This window comes from Pteronotus mesoamericanus, unplaced genomic scaffold, assembly GCF_021234165.1.
Source record: "Pteronotus mesoamericanus isolate MK-2021 breed Mesoamerican mustached bat unplaced genomic scaffold, CSHL_Meso_final contig_84, whole genome shotgun sequence".
NCBI lineage: Eukaryota > Metazoa > Chordata > Mammalia > Chiroptera > Mormoopidae > Pteronotus > Pteronotus mesoamericanus.
Genome location: NW_026555267.1, coordinates 5,110,987 through 5,133,685, shown reverse-complemented (window position 1 = coordinate 5,133,685; position 22,699 = coordinate 5,110,987). Strand labels below are relative to the sequence as shown.

General features: G+C 45.8%; 1 protein-coding gene across 2 annotated transcripts in view; it reads right to left on the bottom strand.

The window, feature by feature from the left end:
- Positions 1-707: 707 nt before the first annotated feature.
- HLF (HLF transcription factor, PAR bZIP family member) overlaps positions 708-22,699 on the bottom strand; it is a 53,805-nt gene continuing 31,813 nt past the window's right edge. The window contains exons 3-4 of one of the 2 annotated variants that reach the window (XM_054585434.1): positions 10,042-10,262; positions 708-5,164 (exon numbers count right to left, since the gene is read on the bottom strand). In XM_054585434.1, the coding sequence (XP_054441409.1) occupies positions 4,946-5,164; positions 10,042-10,262 (440 nt within the window). In that variant the 3' untranslated portion in view covers positions 708-4,945. The remainder of the gene's footprint in view (positions 5,165-10,041; positions 10,263-22,699) is intronic. The other variant, XM_054585435.1, reaches the window with a different exon arrangement.

Genomic DNA, 22,699 nt, shown 5'->3' with positions numbered 1-22,699 from the left:
GGTATGACATCAACCTTCCTATAGATCAGGGGCTTTATTCCGTCTGGATCACGGGTTCCTTGGGGCAGGGAGGAATATGCTATGGGTACGGTCTACGGAAAAATAAGTTTGGTCATGCATGAAAATTGCATGCCATGTCAGGTACTTCTGGAAGTTCTGGAGCTTCTAACGTGGGTTCTACTAAAGGGTCATAAACTCAATGAAGGCTGAGCCTGTAAATCCTTGGCTCCAAGTACTTGGCGACAGGTGGGCGGTAGCTGAGCCTTTAAACTATTGTTTCTGGTTCCCATCCCAGATCTACTACTGACTCGGCATCACTGGATCTAGAGTCCTGTAGTATGTTCCTGGATGATTTTTATATATCCAACCAAAAAAAAAAAAAAAAGTCTCTGGACTGGCTTTTGGAAATTATGACTCTGAATGATACGCATTCAATGGGTCAGAAGTCGTTTCTGTTGCTTCTACGTACGTCATGTTGCATAAGTTCCTTAACTCCCAAACTTTCTCTGTTGTCTTCTGTAAGATGGGGATAACAATTGTCCCTGCCTCCTAGCATTGACAGGGGATTAAATATTCTATGCAAGTGTTTAGCACAGTGTCTGGCACATAAATATTCAATAAATATTTATTTATCACTAATTATATAGTATGATTTTATCATCTATGTAATTAATTTCTGTAAATGGTCTCTTAGTGATTGAATTGGGAACAGAATCTAATTTCTAGCAGACTGTCAGCAAAAATACATGAAAGAAAGGAAAAAATTCAAAGTTTATTAAACATTAAGAATAACAGAGAAAGGTTTGCATTTAACAGCATCAACACCACCAGTATCATGGTATACAATTAAACTGACCTCATGTGAACTTTTACCTGTTTAGCAAATGCAGTCTTTGTGGTGTTGCCAAAAAGATAATGGTGAATTACTGTTATGTTTGGTAAGGTGCTCCAAAACTAAAGATTTTTGTGTCTTGACTTAAATACACACACACACACACTCCCCTACATACATTTGGCCCTGTGCAAAGTGGACTGACTTTAGTTGCCAAATCCAAGTCATCAAGATCTAGGTGAAGTCTTTGCTCCTTTTTGAAATGGTGTTATTCACTGTAGAGACAGCCTGTGGGGGGCCCTGGGCTCCCTCGTGGCGCCCGGGGGCCCTCAGCAGGGAGCTGGACAGCAGAGAGCAGGCGACTACCTTGGCCGGGCGGAGGGGCAGGGAGCTGGGGGCCCAGTGCCCCGCAGCTTGCTGACCCTGGGGTAAACGCAGGCCTCCATGCCCCCCACACGAGCAAGCAGGCCAAGCCGGCCTGCCGTGGGATCACCCTGATGAACTTGGATAAAGTTTGAGTTTTCCTAAAAGGAACATTAGGGGAAGATTAGATAAACTACTGGGGGGAAAAATGTACCAGGCTGTATTTTCCAGATGTCTGCTTCTTTACTGCGGGGCAGTGGGGGAGGGCTCCACTTGACATTCTTTCACAAATAGACCCAAGACCTTTTAAATGTTCATTTAGAATTATTTTGAGTTTCTTCCCCAAACCAGGGAGTTGAAGGGAAGCTCTCGGTTACTCGCACAGCCTTCTACCCAGCAGCGCCAGAACCACATCTGCACTGTCCTCGAACAAAGGGTCCTTCTGCTTTGAGAGATGGTTTGCAGGTGCCTGACACGTATGCAGATGCAAGGCCCATCACATCTTACCCACCGAGGGGTTTCCAAGGGCAGCTGCTTTCTGAAGAGAAGGAAAGGCCCCATCAGCCCTCCCATTCCATCCCCTACCTACCCGCTGGGTGGCCTGAGCGGAAGGACAGGGCGATTGAGTTTTGCCTTTCTGTGCACATCTAGTCAAAAGAAAGGATGATGTGACCTTGTCAGGATGTCCCGGACCCCTTATTCCAAATTGTATCGAAACATTAGCATGGTATGATTTGGATTCATTTTTAATGGCTAAGTAATTAATCTCTGAAAGATGCTTATGATGAGAAGGTGAAAAATGACAACAGGACTCTTACAATAGCTGCAGTCTGCAGAGCTCCTTGGACGCTGGTTGAGCCAAGTCATCCCCAGTTGGGCCGTGGCCTCCCACATGTGTTAGCAGAACTGCCTGATTTCCCAGGTCACTGCCCCGGACAGAAGGCAGCGAGTCTAGGGGTGAGCACTCACATGCGTGCGGTGACAACGACCTACAGGTAAGGCACCTGCACAAACTCTGAAGTTTAAACATTTCTAAGACAAGGTAGGTTTCTGAAACCTTTCCTGGCACATGAAAGAATATGTTTTATTATGATCTTTTTTTTTTCCCTGCACAAGACATGCGTGATGCTCATTTGATACAAACAATCTAATTCCAAGAAAGACCAGGGCACAATACAGTGTGTGTGTGTGTGTGTGTGTGTGTGTGTGTGTGTGTTTGGGCTGCCGTTATACTTCAGTGAATTTGGGTGGTCCAGGGCACGCTCCCTTCAACACAGCTCCGCTTAGCTCCTCCATTTGTCTCTGCTGGCGAGAATGACGACATTGAACAATTCTGCTGCAATTTGCCTCTTCGCCAAAAAAAGGCCAGTTCTGAGCTCAATGGCTCGCACTGAACGTTGCTTATTCAGTTCTGCTTGAGATTGCCAAGGGCCTTGTTTGTTTGCTGTATTAGTTATTTACCTGAGCGACACATTTCAGTTCTACCCCTTCCCCTCTCCCACGAGAATGGGTGGCTTGGCATGAAATGAATCCCTAATAGGAAACCCTACCAGTCAAGCTTCCCGAGACTGTAACACCATGAGAGAACTGCTGAGGGACTAGCAAGGAGCCCACCAGGTCACTATGGAACTGGATGTTCTAGAGGCAGGAAACTAGGAAATCCCAGGGATGAAAGGGTATTTTAATCTAGCACAAACTGTTTCTCTGTAATAACAACAGAATCTCTTGACATTATACAACTTAGTGAATCAAAAGAACCGTCTTTAAAGTCAAAACATCCATCAGATTTTAAGCCGCACACATAGCACCGATATCAGCCACACGCCGCGTAAGACGCGCGCGTCCACGGCGGGGCACAGAACTGCCTGGGGTGGTGGCAGTGAAGCCCTAACTTCGAAGGGAACATTTTTGTGGCAGATGCTTTTCCTAAGAAACACTGCATCATCCAATAAATATTTGACTAACATCCATTTTGTGCTTTTGGGTGACGTTAACTGACTTCTTTCTGAGACCTAATAAGAAACAAGAAATCTCCTCATGTATTTTACAGCAGGATCCATCACAGCAAGCCTCAAACTGTCATAAAGTTTTAAAGCAGAAAACATGCCGATGTGTCAGTGACAGGCTTAAAATAGTAAAGACTTCAAAACCCCCAAGCCCTTCTTCTCTGTACAACATTGAGGAATATATATCTTTGCTATATAATTTCAAAACATGGAATAGTTATCCATTTCTTTTTGCTATATATAATATATGTCTTCCAAAATACATTGTCAGTATTTATATCTGAAAAATACTGTACAAAAAAGAACTTCCTATAATTACTCTGTATAAACATTAAACAATTTAATAATCTCTCCTTTTGGTCTATAGTAAACATTGAAACTGATTCGATTAACCACAGTTTGTGACAACACCATCCCCTTCTGAGATACACCAGTGTCTTTTACATTCATTTTTCAGAAGTCCACTTTATAAAAGCACACACGTTCAAAAGCAAACAGAGAGGAAGAAACAGAAGCTCCAGGGTCATTAACTTATGAAGCGGTCAAAACTAACACCACTAGGAAACGGGTCTCATAAAACACCAACTCATTAACTTAACTGATTTTTAAAAACAGCAAGGTATAATAATTCACAAAAATATATATATTACAAATGATGGGGAAAACTGAATCTTAAGTGATTGAATTGTTTTGAATACCAAGAGGGCTATGGAAAAAGTTAACTACAAAAGTGAGGGCGGGGCGCCTGGGACGGGGGAGAACACCACCAAACCTACCAATGTCAAAGCTGGTCCAAGGTGCATTTGTTTCCAGCTCGTATACTGATAAGTCAACTCCTCCTTCTTAAACCTGGCTTTCTCTCAGCTTCCCTGTCCCGGGAATGATCTGGGCATGCTCAAATGCATTACTGTAATTTTTGTTTTTTAAAAGAGGGTGAAATTCTTAGGGAGGAAAGATATCCTACGTCCACTAGTAATACTCAGGCAGCATGCTCTAGCGTACAATAGGATTATTGCTTTAGGTACAGACAGTGCAAAAACACACTCTGTGTTCTATAATAGTACTCTTACTTATCTGGAGTTGGTAGAATTAAAAGGAAACTTAGTAGATAGCGGTAAGTAAATATGGGATCTAACGCATCTAAACAGCACTTTAAATTTGAAGACAATTACCACCCAAACTGAAAACATGAGGAAAGCAACCTATACCTGAAGAGAGCTGTGGAGTAGTGCCCAGTTATTTTGTGCACTGTCTTAGCGTGGTAACTTACAGGTTGAACAGAAACAAGAGCCTGTTGTCTTGAAAACTGAGAGCTACCATTTTACCAGGGCCCTTTGTGGTGGATCCAGACCCAGGGTCCTGGAAGAGTAGGTAAGAGCGAACATGAAGCCAGTGGGAAGGGTAGGAGGAGGGGAGAGGGGAGGGGCAGGAAACCCAGCGAGAGGTCTCCCCAGTCCAGTAAAAACATGGCACCTTTTTTTTTTTGGAGCTAAAAGAGGATGAGAGGGTTATCTGAAAATGGCAAGTGCAAAGGAATGCACGCGTGAGCGCACACAGTTGACCACACACATGCGCACAAGCACATGCGTGCGCACGCACACACACACACCACGATGTGAGTCAGTTGTGTTGACTGATGCCCCTGGTAAAGTGCTGATGGCAGGAAGGTTGGCTCGGGTGTGGTGCTATCAGACAGGAAACAAAGTGTCCATCTAGTCAACAGCCAGCCCCCCCATATGCCATCTTACAGGGGCCCGTGCCTGGCCTCATACTTGGCCAGAATGTTCTTGCACTTGCCCAGCTCCTTGCGCAAGTCAGCCACCTCCTGGCGGAGGGCCGAGTTCTCCTTCTCCAGGAACGAAGCCCGGATGGCAATCTGATTCTCCTTCAGACGCCGAGCATCCCGGGAGCGCTTGGCTGCCATGTTGTTCTTTCTGCGCCTCGCCCAGTACTTGTCATCCTGCTCGTTAGTTACAGAAGGAAAAAGAAACAAGATATTAGATTTCAGCAGAGCTGAGTGTGGGCCAGGGTGCTGTGCTGAGGCACCCGCCCAGGTGTCTTCACATGTGTCTCCTTCCCTGGCCCTTTCTGCACCTCTGAGAGGAGAGTCCGTGGGCCAAGGCTTCCTTCCTGGAGCAAGGACCAACCTGTCACAACATGCACCTACTCTCCTTGCCCAGCAGAGCATGTGCCCCATGAGGAAAGACCAGAGGCTGAACGAAAGCAAGGGGCTCACTGCACACCCTAAATTGCATTCCAGATTTCTCTATTCTTTTTGGTGAAAATTTCGTTTTAGGAACCCTTCCCTTCCATGGGCACTCCTATGCTTTTTTGATATTAAGTTGATACCATATTGTTGGAAGGCAACTTGGCAGTATCTACCCATTATTTAAATGCACTTACCATTGATCTAGCAACCCCACTTCTAAGAACTCAACCTATAGCAATCAAGCACAGATGCAGGCACATTTTTACCACAGCACTGGTTGCAATAAAAAGAAAACGGCGGGGGGTGGGGAGGAACCTGCCCTGACTGGGTGGCTCCGTTGATTAGAATGTTGTCCGTACACCGAAAGGTGGCAGGTTCAATCCCTGGTTGGGGTGTGTAGAGGAGGGAAACAATCGGTGTTTCTCTCTCACATCAATGTCTCTCTCTCCCTCTCTAATCAGTAAACATATCCTCGAGTGAGGATTAAAGAAAAATAATTCAAAAAATTTAAAAACGTAATTACCGGTAAGAGACTTAATAACTACATTGTGATGGAGACTACTCTGCAGCTGTCAAAAATAATGATCCAGTTGAACCAGAAGGATGTTCATGATGCACCACCATGTGGGTGGAAACAACGGTGTTCTGTAGATAAATATGTATGGCCTCATCCCATGACAGTTAAAGAAATTATAATACTGCGTGTTCATGGAAAGAGGCCTAGAAGGATTCATGCCGTGCTATAAAATGGCGCCTTTAGCCGGGGGATCCAAGGAGAGGGGTAGCATCTTTAACTTGGTATTTTATGTCCTTCTTAACTACTAGAATATTACGTAATGAGCACGTACACTTTGGTGATTAAAAACAGAGATTTAAGGAATAAACTTCCACCTGTCGCTGATCAATGTACTCAAGCTGGTAGCTAGCATTTAAAGCATTTACTCTAATTTCCTGTTTAACTATTCTCTAGGCCTTCATTAGTCTGAGTAATGTTTAACTGTGGTCAACAAGAGAGCAATCCCTTCTCCCCCTCCCCCCCGATCGCTGCTCTCCCTGCCAAAGAAAAGGAAACCGGTCCTGGGAAGACTAAGAAACGCAAACCTTTTAGACCTTTCTGATTGATCTGTGGTGCCATCTGGTGAATTTTGCCACCGCCCCCTTGCTTCCAACAACTTGCAAGAGCAAATACCTGGGTCCTAGCAAGCCTAATACCTGCAGTTACATGCCACCCTGAACAAGTGGGTAGGGCCAGCTCTTACCCTCCCCCAGGATTCCAAGGGGCAGCTGGCACTGGAGAAGGTCACATGGGTTGGGGCCAAGGCTGCAAGCCAGGTCCAAGGTCAGTGGTCCCCTCCCCACACCTGCTCACTGCCCCCAGCAAACATGTGCCCTGCACAAAGACAGGAAGTGTCAGACAGAAAGCATGTGCAGGCGCCTTGTGCCTGCTGTTCACACGCCGGGACTGTTATTTACAAAACACTTTGAGCCTTCTATACGTTTCATAATAATATGTAACAAGGTGAGAAAAAATGATCTTCACAATAGTTGGTACCAGAACTCTTCTCAGAGAGGAGGCGGCTTGGGGCAAGTGTGCAATGGCTCTTGGTGGGATTTGTTATCTGTGCTTCCAAAAGGGAACTGGGGGGGGGGGGGGGGGGGGGGGGCCCTGGAGGAAAGGGATGAGAGAGGCTGGGGAGAGCTGGGGGGAGGGCAGGACTTCCCAGGGCTGAGTGGGCCCAAGTGAGGCCTCCAGTTCTAATGGGGGTTGTTTGCGTCACTTGGTCAGCAAGCCCACCAGGCTCCTGAATGCTCCTGGGAGTGTGGCTTCCAAGGGCATTCGAAAGAGCAGCTGACTTACGATGCATCAGGGCTTGTACCCAGGGGAGCAGGAGCTCGGGAGGTGACGAAGGACGAGAACCAGCCCCTGGGAGACTGCAGAAGCTGTGGGCGTGGTGGGGGGGACAGACAGGGTGCAGGCCACGGACTTGATGGTTTGTGACCAGGCCCTGGGGACCAGGGAGTCGCCAGCGGACTGCAGAGGAATGACCAACCAAAGTCTCTGTCTCTTAGAGCTCTTCTCACCTCTAAGGTGTTACCTTTTCCAGCCTCACCTGTTGACACATGCAGATGAGTTATGAAAGGTGAGGAATGGGGAGGTGGGAACAGAGGGAGCAGAGGACACAGAAGCAGGACAGATGGAAGGACTGTTCTGGCCTAGAAAACCCAGGTTGCTACCCTTCGTATCACAGAACAGTTGGGGAGGGGAAAGCAGGTTACTGAGTGGGCTGATAAATGTGGCACTGCATCCCCGTCCCTTCTCCTCTGCCTCCTAGGTGCAGACGCCATGTGGTTGCCTGGGTAACCCACCCAGCAAGGACCCCCTTGGTCCTGTCCCATCATCTTCCTGAGGGGCTCGTATTTGATGCCTCCTCCCCCTGCCAGCTTTCTTCTAACAGGACAATATCCCTTTTTCTCACTGGACTAGCAGTTCCTGGAGGGTAAGCAATAATGTCAGTACTGGCTCACCTTGGAATCTCCAGCCTCTGATATAGGGCTTGGCACACACTAGCATTTAAAAAATATTTGTCAAGTGAATGAATGGACATTGAAAAGCATTACGACATCAAAGCAATTAAGCTGATTCTCAGCTAGGAATCCCAGTATGCCATCGCTTAACTCTCCCAGGGGATGCATGCTGTCCCAGTGAATGGGTCAAGGCAAGAAGTTCAGGCCACTGTGGGGAAGCCCACTTCACTCAACAGGTTTGCTCATCCACTGCTGGGGACCACAGACACCTCTCCCACCATCCCCGGCGCTGGGCTCTCTGCTGGACGGAGAAATACGTTACAGCTCTGCTTCTTGCTTCACACAAGTTCATGGCCTGTGGCCTGTGACCTGAGGCTTCACTCCCAACTGAAGAAATCCGAGGACACGTGGCAGGAGGAGGGGCTGTGTGCAAAGGTCAGGCCAGACCACGACAGTAGTAACACACATAATCCCAGTACAGGCTCGTGCAGTCTCTTTGTTGCCAAGGTTATCTTGGTTATTGAGTATGCTGGCTCTTTGCTTTGAACTTGGAAATTTGGAGACCCCATGAAGGTCTGGTCGGAAGTTACATCTGTTACTCTGCAGCATCCTTTCACGCTACCCTCCATTCCGAAGAAAACCCATGCTGCATGTGCTCCCCGATTTGGTATACGAGATGAGCTCTAACATACAACAGAATGGGGTGGCCAGGAACACAAGGTGAGAAACACCATCCCGTTGAAAGAAGATACCTGGTCACCCAGGACCTAGTCCTACGGTATCCCCTTCACACCCCGTCATAGGCTAACCATCAATTCCCTGAAGGCTCTAGGTTTTCTGGTGTTTTACTGAGCACTTTCCTCTTATGAGTCGCAGGGTGACAGCTGCAGGTTTGTCAGACAAGAGCCCCTGCTATAGTGACCTTTCTGGAAGCTAGAAGCCTTGGGGACCAGGCTAGGTCTTACTCTACCTAGCAGTTAGCAGTGTTCACCTTATTTCACCTTTCTGCTTCTCCAGTTCTACAGCTGCAAAAGCGTAACTTGGTCTAATGAGTCTCTGAGGACCTTTTCAGCCCCAGCATGGGACAATTCTGGGTCACTCAAGGTAATCTCAGGTATATAGACAAGAGCAGTAATTCAAGTCTGCTGGATACTTCTCTCACTGCCCCCAGTGCTCCTTCTAGACAGGGAAAGCAGAGGGGACTAGTCTAACTCAGTCCCAGGACAGCGTCCCAAACCCCATCTCCCCGCCCGGGGGCAACTTGCCTTCTGAACCACATTTAAGTCTGAGAAATGGGGGTCAGAGATGAGGAAGGAGCTAATTATGCCCGGCTCCAGTTCCTTGAATGTATATATCCCGTCTTTATTGTCCATATGATTGGGAAGAGGCATAAACACAGAAAATTATACGCAATAGCTCACCGAAGTGGTTCTAATTTAATATTAGTGGACATGGCATCATTTTGGAAACAATTCCCTTCATTAAATGTGTCAGAGTAATTTTAAGTTGCATCTGACTTCCTAAGATAATTCTATTTTCCTTTATAAATAATGTGGCCCTTCAAGACAGCAGAGAAAAACCAACCTGGAATTAACCTTTTGTTGGGATACTCAAGTGACCATTATCTTCAGAACAGAGTGAACATTATATATAAATAGTGTCAGGGGATCCAGCCTGGTCATCCAAGATGGGCAATGTGGAGAGAGGCCCTGTGTCCCGCTGCTATTCCTGTGGCCTTCAGGGAAATGGCAGCAATTAATTATTGATAAATTCCCAAAGGGAATTTCCATTGGAAGGCTAAGAGGTCAACATGCCCTTCCCGAATAATTGTCTCTTTCCAACCTTGAAAGGAAGTTTGCCTCCTTCATGGGCTGCAACTCACTCCTACACTTAGTTGCTCCTGCTTAGTTCTGCCTGTTACCAAGACATGAAAGGCGTGCTTCAGAAGACACCCATAGAGGAAGCAACTTGCTAAGGCCTAGGACCAGAAATCAAGCGTCCTTTGCTCATTAGCGTGTGGGATCTTCCTGGGTCACCCTTGTAATGTGCCACTTGGTCCTCCCACTCTGTGTGCAACCACAGCCTGATTACCAGTTCCAATTTACCTTCAGGTCATCAGGGATGAAGACTTTGCGAGCTTTCTTAATCATGGGCTGCGGTTTCAGTTCTTCCTCAGAGAACTTGCGTTTGCGAGGGTCAAACATTTCCTGACCAGGGATGCTGGAGAGGGCAAGGTCTGCCGGGTCTGGCTCATAACCCACTGGGACCTGGATGGTGTCAGGATCGATGGGGCTCGGTGTATTGCGGTTTGCTGGCAACAGCTGACCTGGAACAACACAGGAGTTTGAATTCATCAGCAACCTGGGGAATGACTTGGTGATGCTCCTGGGTGAGTGATGAGAGTCTTCCCATTACTCATATCTGACTCTAACATCATTGATATTATTTATCCTCACCAAGTTCTTGAGAACACAGCAAGGCTGGGTATGACTTTACTCCGATCAGGCACAATGAAGACCCACAAACACGTGGTCACAGACTAAATTTAAATATACTTGAGTTCATTCATTTCTGTAAGACTTTCCTGGAGTACCAGCTATATGCCAGGCACTATGCAAGGTGCAATGCCTAGAAATACATGACTGTTACTTTCAAGGTGCTTTCTAGGCAAGTCAGGGAATCAGACCAATGACTAGCCAGTGAGCATACAGTGAGGGTGCCCGGATGGACGTAAACCTCACATGCTTCCAGAGTGTGAGGAGCAGGACATACACAGAACAGGTTAGGGAACATTTCCTAGAGATGGCACTTGGTGTATGTAGCTACATCTTGAGACAAACGGTAATTAGCCAAAAAAGGTAATCCAGGCACAAGTACAAGACAGAAGGCTGCATGTTTGAGGAACCACAAGTAGTCTTGGTGTCTGCAGCACTGAATCAGAGCACAAGAGGGGACTGGGGTGGGGGCGAGGTGTAGGTGCAAGGAATGTAATCAGGAAAGTGGGCACGGGGTGTTATACAAGGCCGTGAGCTGACGTCAGTGAAGGATGCTGAGCGCTGGAGTGACAAGCGGAGCTGAGGTTTGGGAAGAAGACTCAGGCGGCATGAGGAAGGGACCAAAGTGGGCAAGGCTGGGTGTGGGAGACCAGCTGCCAGGCTGCTGGATAACCCATGCCTGCCTGAAGACTGGCAGTGGGGACAATGATGAGAGGTAGGCTTCAGGAATATTTAACACGTTACAAAGGACATAATGGAGATGATCTCACTTCCACCTGAGGGTCTATAAGCTAAACCACGGAAAAGCACAAACATCCATGGAACAACAGGTTTACTGAGTTTCCTAATGTGTCTTACTCATTAAAGTGATCTTAATAACAGACCACACTGTTTATGTGGAGGGCTCTGAATCCTAACTTCAAGTCTCACCTGAATTTTTCAGTTTCTCCTTTTGCACCCAGAGGATGAATGCGAGGACAGAGCTCGGCTTTGTTTGGCCCATCGGCTCCTGCTCCTCAGTGCCAATGTCTGGACAGCGGGTGTGTCCTGTAGCTTCCATTAAAACCCGCCCCAGGCTGAAGCACAAAGCCACTGGCTCACATTCCAGCTAAACTGTGAAACCAGGCTCGTCCGCTTTCTGGAAAGGCCTGGTGGGGAGCTTACAAAATGAAATGTTCTGGTGACCTCTTAGGTCTCCGTTCTGCTTTGAGCTCTCTTTGTCTCTAGTTTGCCAAAGAGGAAGAGACAGGCCCCAAAGCCACTGGCAGAGGACGGAGATTTCTCATTAGCCAAGCTGCAGCTCGGCTCCAGCTTCTAGAGACTGCTGAGCTCTGTACTGGATGGTGGCAAGCTGGATTTGATCTTGTGCCTGTTGACACTGCCTCAGAAAATGAACCATATCTGAGGCAAATGGGGGTTTTATTTTCCCTTTGGAAATTCTCTTTGAACTTAATAACAAAGCCACCCAGCGCCCCATCTCTCCAACCAACACTCTACCCCTGCCACACACGCACGCACGCACGCACACAGGCACATGCATGCTTCTCCTACCCTCTGGAAACATCTCCAATTAATATTTCCTAAAGCTAATTGCTCCAAGTTACTTCAATTTTCTCCTTAGTACTTCAGTATTCTGTTTGTTACGCTATATAAAAAATATTAAAATCTTGTCCTTTATTGCTTTATAAATTTGTTTTATGTACACACACACACACACACAACACTTCCTCCTCTACCAGGCATGACGGGCTTCCATGTTTTATCTACTTTATCCCCGCCCCACCCCTCAGCGTGGTGCCTATATCAGAGCTCAGCTGCTGCAAAGAGCATTCCTCATTTAATGGCGGCCCTTTGAGACTCAGGGCTCTGTCGTTCATTCAAGGACATTCTAACAATAATACTTCCCATTTAGGCAGAACCTTCCTCAACATCCTTCCTCTCCAGTCCTTTTTTCCAATGGGAGAAGGTCAGCCCTACCTGCAGAATGGAGAAACGCTATCTGGACCCCAGATGAGGTCAATGGCTTCGCCAAGGTCCAACAGCCAATGGTAGAGGACGTGAGGAACATAGCCCAGTCCGCCTTCTACCCAATGCCCCTCTCATGCAGTGCGGGCTAGCTACATTTTCTACTGAGTTAACTGTGTTGGACTCATTTTTCCTCCTTTATTCCAAAATGTCTAGTGTCATTGGGTAATGGGGAGGAGGGTCTTTACTGTTCTGCTCAATCTTCTGTGGATTCGTAAACCTGTAAGAATTTTCAATTTAAAAATACAGCATTACATAATTTAAAAAAATACCCAAGGTATTCATTGCAAAATACAAATACAGAAATGTGTCAAGAAGTCATCCCCTCTCTTGCCCCCAATCCATCTTGCTGCCCTTTGGACAGGTGAGCACCCTTAACGCCTCGTGTGAACCTTTCAAACCTTTGTTTTTACACATACAGGATGTGGCCACCCATATATCTTAAATAATTTTTCAATATACCACGTACAATTTCCCATGTTAGTGTACATAGAACTATTTTGTTCTTTTTAAAGGTTTAGTAGTATTAACCTAATCATTCCCCAACTGACGGATTTTTAGGTATGTGAGCATTTTTGTAGAAAAGACTCCAAGAAGTGAAACTCCTCATGCAAAAGGCAAGCATGTTTTATATTTCTAAATGCACTGTTAAACTGTCATATCTATTCACACTTGTACCAACATTTATGAGACTGCATTTTCTCAAAATTAAATATTAATTTTTAAAATGTTCCCAAGTGATATACACAAATATCACTATTGTTTTAATTTGCATTTTGCTCATTACTAGTGAGGCTGAACATCTCACATATTTATTGGGGATTTATTTCTTCTCCTGTGTGTTGTCTCTTCATACTTCTTGCCCTCCCTTTTTTAAAAGAGGTTTTATTGCTTATTTATTTGTAAGAACCCTTTACATATTATGAATATAATCCTTTCATCGTTTTTATCTACAGAAAATATTTCCTCCTAGGCTCTTGTTTGTTTTTTAACTTTGTTTACAAAGTTTTTCAGTACTGGCAAGACCTTACATAGTACTGTAGTAATATCTTGAAATCTTATGGCTCTAACTTTCATAGCTTCTCTAACCCCAAGTTATAAATACATGCATGTATACATATGTGTGTGTATATGTATATTACTCTATACTTTTCTCTAACACAATTATATAATTGATTTATTGGGCTGGCCAAAAAGTCTGTTTACTTTTTTCCATAAAATAAAAGATACATGTTTCATTTTCACCAATGACGTTATTGACTTGGATATTTTGAGTATGTCAGCTGTCTTCTGCGTGGTATAACATTGCTTATTCTTAATTAATCTCTTGACTTGATTGCTATCGACTTCAATTGGTCTGTATGACCACGGAGCATCATCCAGCGAGAAATCTCCAGCACAAAACTTCGCAAACCACTTTTGACACGTTCAGTCAGTCACAGCAGCTTCTCTGTACACTGCACACATCTTTTTTTTGCATTTTAGTTGTATTTTTCCCTTTCTTGAAATCATAAAGCATAGTATGCCAAAAGTGTTAAGCATTTTCTTCCATCTTCAATACTAAAGTGGCTATACAAAAAAAATTTACCAATTTTGATGTTTTTTTAAAAAAATGCATGCTGATATGACAGCTTTCACAACACAATCTAACAAAATTGCTTTGAATGAGTTAAAGACAACTCAGTGCTAGTAGAGCCATCTTATATTAAAAACCAAAGGAAGTTTTTGGTCAACCCAATATATTTTTAACACTTTGGGTCACCTAGAACTTATTTTTGTTCGATAAGGTACAGCACCCATTTATGATCAAACACTCAGCAAAATGGGAATAATGGGACATTCCTCAACGTAAATAAAGGCCATATATGAAAAACCTACAGCCAACATCATACTCAATGGGCAAAAACTAAAAGCTTTCCCACTAAGATCGGGAACACAACAAGGATGTCCGCTTTCACCACTTCCATTCAACATAGTATTGGAAGTCCTAGTCACAGCAGTCAGACAAGAAAAGGAAATAAAAGGTGTCCAAATAGGAAAGAAGGAAATAAAACTGTCATTGTTTGCAGATGACATGATAGTGTACATAGAAAACCCTATAGACTCCATCAAAAAACTATTCAACCTAATAAGTGAATTTGGCAAACCAGTGGGATACAAAGTCAATATTCAGAAATCAAAGGCATTTTTGTACACCAGCAATGAAATAGAAGAAGAAATCAGGAAAAAAAATACCATTTGATATAGCAAGAAGAAAAATAAAGTACCTAGGAATAAATTTAACCAAGGAGGTAAAAGACCTGTATGCAGAAAACTATACAACATTGAAGAAAGAAATTAAGGAAGACAGAAACAAATGGAAGCATATACCGTGTTCATGGACTGGAAGAATTAATATCAACAAAATGTTCATACTACCCAAAGCAATTTATAGATTCAACGCAATCCCTCTTAAAATACCAATGACATATTTCACAGAAATAGAACAGACATTTCAAAAATTTATATGGAACCATAAATGACCCCGAATAGCCACAGCAATTTTGAGAAAGAAAAAAAAAAGAATTTATTTTTGTATACAGTATAAGCAAGGGTCTGTACTTAATGCTTTCCAAATGCTTTAATGTACTCTATCAGTAAGGTTTGATATTTGATAAGGCAAGTTCTGTCCTCCCATCCATTGTTCACTTTAGAAAATTTTCTTTGGTATTTTTACACTCTTCTAGTGAATTTCAGAATATGTTTTATTAAGTTATACTTAAAATGATTATTGGGATTTTTGAATGAAGATTGTATGAAAGCCATAGTAGGTTAATTTAAGGATGTTATCTTTATCTTTATCTTTATCTTTATCAATATCTTTAAAATATTGTATGTACCCAGGGCATATGCTCCATTTTTACTTTTTAGTTTTTGGTCTTTTTCTTCTATCTAGCAGTGAAGTCATAGTTTTCTTCATTTTAATTTTCACATTTTTTTGCCAAGTTTATCCCTTAAATGTTTTGCAGTTATTCCTAGTCTAATTTCCCCTGTCACACTTCCTCAGTGGTTACTGCTGGCATGCAGGAAGCTACTGGTTTTAAAATGCTGACTTTTTTTTTTCTTTTTATCCAGCCACTTCACCCTCTTATGAGTTTTAACAGTTCTAACATTTTTTTTACTTCTCTTAGTTTTCTAGGTAAATAACCTTATCTTCTGCCTCTAGTGACAGCTGTTGCTTTCTTTCAATGTCCATAATTCCTACTTAAAAAAACCCCTCACTGTGTCAGGGAGGCCCTGCCGCTGGGGAGGAAAGGGGGTGAGACCGGAGAGCTCTGCTTGCCCCGGACTTGAATGGAAATGGCTGTGACTCTTCCCACCCTAAGTGTGGAGGTTTGTTCTAGAATCCCAGCAGGTGCAGTCTGAGATGCTAAGGCAGTTTCCACCCTCTCGCCCTATTATACTGAGGTCTTTTGTTTTTGTTTTGTTTGTTTGTTTCTTTCTTGTTTTTTTTTTAGTAAGAAATGATGTATTAAATTTCCTCAAATGCCTTTTTAGAAACTGTTGAGATAATTATGTGGTTTTCTCCTGCATTTGTTAAGTCCGAGCTTGGTATTTATCCAGGGCTTTCTTTGAAAGAACCAGAGTGAGCCAGATCAACTCCATGATGAAGGCTCTAAAACTTACTGATGAAAGTCCTTTCTAAGAGGGCCAAGGAGGATTTCTGGAGGAAAGGGTAGAACAAAGTACTTAAATCTGAAAGGAGATTAGAAGTTACCTTTAAACCCAAAGTTGGTCTCTACTTCTATCATAGATTAGGCATGACTAAACCTCCAAATAATATACTTAAATCTAGAATGTTTATTAATCTTACATATGTTTTTAAATATTTATTTTTTATTGTATTTTCCCACTACCATTTATTCTTACATAGTTTAACAGGAATTTAATATCTCATGTTCAATTAACTGATTAGCTAGACATCATCAATGAATGGGAACAGCAGCAATCTGTGGCCTTATCTCTTCTCAAATCAATGGTTTATTTTATATATGGCTGCATTAAAATAATAAATTATAGTTGCATTTACTATTTAACCCTCAAAGTTAATTGCAACACCTCCAACCTTTCTGGCATGCTCCTCATTCAGGTAGTTAAATAAATAAAGCATTAAATTTGCAAGAGTAATGCCAGATAGACACCATATTCCGGTGTTCTCAGTGATGAGCATTAGCTAACTGACGAACATTATTCCCTATAAAAAAGGCTGAGAAAAGAGACAGTGATTTGGTTTTGGCCAAAGGGTTCTCTATTAGAACTGATGTGTGAAATTCCTTATGATCCAAAGTTCAGTCCTAGATCTTGATTCAAAATCTTTCTCCCATAACTAGTTTGGGGTCTGTTTGCTTATCATGACCTCCTGGACCCCAGGGAGTCATAATTTGAGTGCGAAATAGAACCATTTACCCTCTTTGCACCCACTGCTTTCAGAAAGAAAATACCTACCATCTGGGCTCACAGCCTACTTTCAACAAAACATCCCTGCTTCTAAGAATCCCTTACGTTACAGGGAGCCAATTAACTCACAAGACTGTAGGAACACTACAGGGCCCATAAAGAGTGCTCACAATATGTACAGAGATTAAATAGAAATCTTACAAGTATATCCTTAAGGTATGGGTTTCCTGGGCTCTGAGGATGATTAGCCAACCTCTATTCCAATGGTCGGAACCTGTTATCTTGTCCAATAAATACTCTGCAAAGGCAGTCATGCGTTAACGGCCAAAGCTCTCATCTACACATGTTCTGTTCCATGTGACTTCGCAGTTTTAGAGACAGTCTATTTCTCCACTTCTTGGATCTGGGTTCACCCTGTGACTTGCACTGGCCAACAGAAAGTGGCAGATGTGAATGTGCTGGTTTTAAGACTGGGCCCAAAGAGGCTCTGCACGTTCCTACTTCCCCTCTCTAGCACCATAAACATGCTCAGTCTAGCCTACTGGAGGGATGAGAGACATGCGGGGCAGGCGTGTCTAGGTCAGCCTATAGCATCTGCTCCCTAGACGTGTGAGCCCGGCCAAGTTCAGCACAGCCGCCTGACCAAGCCCTAACAATCTCAGAGGCATGAACAAATAAACCCTCATTCATGTATGCTACTGAGTAGCTGTGACTGTTTGGTGAACTTTATCATGGCCATGGATGATTTATGTACAAGCTGAGCTACTGTGTATGGGAGAGATGGTTATGCAATAACATGGACATCATCACCACCTTTTTAAATGTACAGGGTAGTGGTTAGGCTGTGAAGTGAGTCAGACTTGGGTTGGAATTCTGATTCTGCCACGTGCATTTGCGATTAAAGGACCAGAGAGAAATAGAACCCATTTCTTAATAAGGTCTGTTTTAAGGAACAGGGACTATTAATGATTTTCTTCCCTCTTTTGTTGTTGGGGTTTTTGTTTGTTTGTTTTTATCTACCTCTCTGGGTTCTAGTTTCTTCGTTTGCAACTTGAGATGGCTATGGCTCCTTCACAGGTTGTGTGAGAAATGAATGAGGTAATGTATATAAAAATAAAATGCTTAGCATAATCCACAGTACTTGGAAAGCACCCGATAAATTATCTATATATAAACACAAACACAAACTACGGCTACTGCTGATTACAGACACTTTAAAAAAATCCGATAAGCAGACTACGCCTTCTGGTCCAAGCCAGCAGTCTCTTCCCTCACCTACTGCCACGTCCTCCGAACTGCTCCCACTCCTTCTACTCCTGTCCTGGAGACGCATCTGTACCCAGCCAATGGCAGGCGCTCTGAAAGTGCAAGCCCACACAGGTCACTCCGCCAGGCCCAAACCCTCCAAAGCCTCACCGCTGCCTCGCGCGGTTACAGCCAAGCTCCTCCTCACTCAGCGGGCCCAGCCGCGCTGCCGCCTCACACACCCGAGCACAACCCCACCCAGCCGTCTACCTCAAACATTCTTCTCCTGTTCTCGGCCTGCCTGGTCCTTTCCCATTATCTAGACACCAGCTCAAAAGCCATCTCCTTTGAGCCTCTGACTTTCCTCTACCGTCCTCTTTCATTTTCTTTACTACACTAGCTTTAGCTCCACCCCAAATTACCTTTTGTGTTTGATGTTTGCTGATCACCTCCTTCTGCCCAGAACGGGGACCTTGTCTCACCTGCTGCGGCATCCCAGCTTCCAGACAGAACGGCATGGAGCAGGGCCTCAGCATAAACTATGGAGTAACCAAAAATAAACACTCCCAGATCCTAACAAGGGCAATTTTCAGAAATAGGGACAATTTTTCTTTTTACTGATTATATTTTGCAAATTGTGTATAATAAGTATCTTTTACTTTAAAATCAGAAGAAAAAACACTATTTTCAAAAAATGGTCTTTGCTTACTTTACACATAACATTCTGAGAGAAGACCTAGAGAGGAAAAGGAGGAAGGCAAGGAAGAAGAGACCAGAGAGAAAGAATAATGGGGTGAAAGAAGAAAAGGAAGAGAGAAAAAGAGGAATTAAGAAACTGAAGGACTACAAGAAAGAAAGAAGAAATGAAGGCAGGAGTGAGGAAGGAGGAAAGAGAATGTGGAAGGAAAAAGGACATAAAGGAGAAATGAAGAGAAAGAAAAAGGATGAGAAAGAAAAGTCTTAGCTAACGACTAAATTAGAAAGATTCCCAGAGCTGGGAATCTGTCATGACTTATATTTCTCAAGTGTCCTAAGCCTCACACAGCTGATACGCTGACTTTAAGGCAAAAACAAATCCCACACACTCTTCCTTTGTGCCCACTTCAGACAAGGCACCCAGTGAGCGCTGTCCCTAATTCCAGGACAAACTCACTGAAAGGCCTGCTGTAAAGATGGCTTTGATCTCAGCGGCTCTTTTCCAACAACTCTCTCCACACAGTAACAGGCTGTCAACAGAAGCTTGGGTAAAACAATAAAGCCGGCTCAATTCATTATGCAAACAGTAGGAAGGGGGTCTGAGTGGGCGAGTGAAATGAAGTCCGGTGGGCGGGCGGGCCAGCCTCCCGGGCCTGCTCAGTCATCACTGCTAGTTGTGTCCGCAGGTAGCTGGGTGGAGCCCTGCCGTCTGCCGGCTCTTCCCGTGTATTACCTCATTTAATCCTCACAACAGCTGTATGGAGGTGGAGTTATTAGTATCCCTATTTCCCAGATGTGGAGATAAAAGGACAGAAACAGACAGTTTAAGACAAGTTCAGAAACGCTCCTTTGCCCAGGGCGGCCCAGCCAGGAGACAAAGCAGCGACTGCTCTGCAGTCGTCCTGACTCTGCAGCTCGAGCTCTTAATCACGCAAACGCTCCCGGGGAAAGCGACGGACTTGGTGCTGCCTGAGCGAGTCCTGCGTCAGGGCCTGGGAGAGGGGCCTAACATATGCCACGCCACTGAACCATCAGCCCACATTACAAAGGGGGGGCGCCGGGTCCCACATTTCATGCATGAGGGAATGAGGGTGGGGCAGAGAGATAAAAGGCCCTGCACAGAATCACGCAGCTAGAAAGCTGGAGAGTCAAGTGCGGTTCAGCCTCAAGTCCAATTGACCCATAGCTCATACTCTTTCTAATCTACTTCCCATCCCTCAAAGGGGTGGTAGGGAAAGAAAGGAGGCCCTGCAGGTCCCTTCTCTCTAGACCACCGTGTGCGTGGGCAGCAGATGGTCCCCCCAAAAGGCAGGAATGGCCCCCAGTCATGGACAAGAGCCCCCAGGAAGTTATGGGCAACCAGCCACTCCATTGCATCTCTCCCTTCTCCTCCTTGCCCTGCCCCCATTACCTCGGTCCTCCTGACGGGGGGCCGTGCCAGGGGCACGTCTGCATTTGACACCGCCTCTGCTGACCACCAGGCCAGCCTTCCTGTCAATGCTACGTCTCACTCGCTGGCATCTTTAGGGGGCTCCTGGGGCGCCTGAGACCATGCCGCATCAGGGGAAGGGCAAGGGTTGCTGGCAGAGAGCCTAATGGTCCCTCCTGCGGATATGAAGTTGCCTTCCAAGGACGTTTCATGAGGGAGGCACATTTTGTATCCATACCCTTAAGTGATCAGTATACCAATTAATGCTTGGTCTGTTTTGGGTAAAGAAAGGCGGTTCTGCTCCGGCCTTCGTCCCTCCACTTTGACCTGTCCTGTGAGACAGCGCAGGTCATCAGAAAAGTGTAGACCGACTTGAACTCCTCGTGGCTGTGCCCCTAAATAGCTCTGTGGTCCAGGGCCCGTCACTCCAGCCCTCAGGGTCTTGTCCCCTTGTTTGTCAAATGGGGAAATAATAGTCCCCTCCTGGGGCCAGACAGGATGGGCAGCACGTGGGAGGGCCGCTCAGCAGATGTGGGGTCCTCGCCTCCCTTTCACACACTCCCCCAGCTCCCACTTTCCTCTACCTGCAGCCCAAGTGAAGCCTGTGGGATGTCACCACATGTGACCCCGTGAATCCAGGACAAGCACTTTGCCCTGGGATTGGGCATCAGTACCCAAAATGCCCGGACTTGACTCAGCAGCTACTAACTTGGCAGGAGCTGGGACTGGATTAACAAGGCCTCTCATTCCAAGAGTGTTTATCATCACGCTTCTGGCCAAGGGTGTCGGCAAGAAACCCACCTCCTTGAACTGACTGCGAGGTGAGACCAGAGGAGCTTCTAACTACAGACTCACAGAACTAGTTAAGGGGAAGACAGCAGACAGAAGCTCCGGCTAGTGGTCAGAGCACCCGCCGGCCTACTGGCCTTCTCCCTGCCGCCCCTGAGACAGAGCACCCTCCACCCCCTGTGCTGGAAGCCTCTCCCCACAGCTGTCACAGCACCTCAGGGTACAGAGAAGTAACAGGGCGGCCAGAAATGAACTCACAGTGCCCGAGACCTCAGCCTGTGGGAGGTATATTTCAGATCTTGGAACACTGGGCCCCTGTAATGGGCAAGGGGGGTCGTGAATGGAAAACAAAGAGCATTGTCCTTCTCTCTCTCTCTCTCTCTCTCTCTCTCTCTCTCTCTCTCTCTCTCTCACACACACACACACACACACACACACACACACACACGTCCCCCCAGCTCCCTCTCCATCCCGCAGTTATGGAACTCCCGTGGGAGAACGCAGGCCTCCTGGTACTTGCAGGGAATGCGTGGTGAGGGGACGGCCTGGGAGTCAGGAGGTTAAGTCCCACCCAGCTGCCGACTGGCTCAAAATCCTCGTATTATTTTGTGCTTCAGCTTTCCTTCTAAAGAGTGGAGGCGCAATCCCTCCTCCCCGGGCTGCCATGGTGACAGTGGGTGTGATAGCCAATGACCATTTCAAGCCTCCCTGCGACTCCACATGCTCGAGGCCAACCAACAGGAGACCTTTGCAGAGCATAAAGCGGAGGCTGAAGTCCAACGTGCGTTCCCCTGAGCCCCTCCTCAGAGCCCCTAAGGCGCGCCTGGTGTTGGTACCAGCACCGCCACAGGGAAGCAGTGACAAGGGCTCCTGCTTTCGTTTGTGCACTGCATCTGGACGCAGGTGGACTGTGCGCTGCATGTCCACTGCCTCACTCTGCCCTCCGACGCCGCTGAGAAGTGGGGTCAAGGGGCACCTTTGGCCTGTGGAGAAACTGAGCCACGAAGCGATTTACCTAAGTACCCCCAGGACGGGGTGCCTTCTTATCAAGCAGGGAAACAAGCTCCTCGATTCCTGGAGTCTATTTTCAGAGGCACTTTCCATTTTTTGATGACAACGTGCAGCCCTTGCATCAGCACCACCTAGACCCTCGGGGTCTCTGACTGTCTGGGCTGGTGAAAATGCGCAGGCCTTGCCATTCGAAACCTGCAGTTTTTAAAGCGCTGCCACGGGAATTCTTAAACTGACGCTCCTCCTCTGGGCGACGCTAACTTTCTGTTTGAGTTCAGAGGAGAGAGTGAGGCAGGAGACTGGGTAAGTGACAGGCTGCTGACGTCCACCGAGAGCCCAGGACCCAGCGGCAAACAAACAGGCCGCACTCCGCCTGAGCAACACCCTTCCTCCTCTCCCCAGCGCCCCCCAAACCAAGCCAAACAAACATAGGAAGAAAAACAGGATTGTTTTAAAGCTCGCGCTTCCGGAGGGGCATGAATAGGGTTCAGGTGTGTCTGTGGTGGTGCGGTTTCGCGAGGAGATCCACAAAAATGCTTTCCTGTGTGAGCCTCCAGCTGCCCGCCGGTACGCAAGCATGCTCTCCCAAAGCCGCCTTGCCTTGGCTCCTGGCCAGCGCGCTCTGTCGCTCGCTCA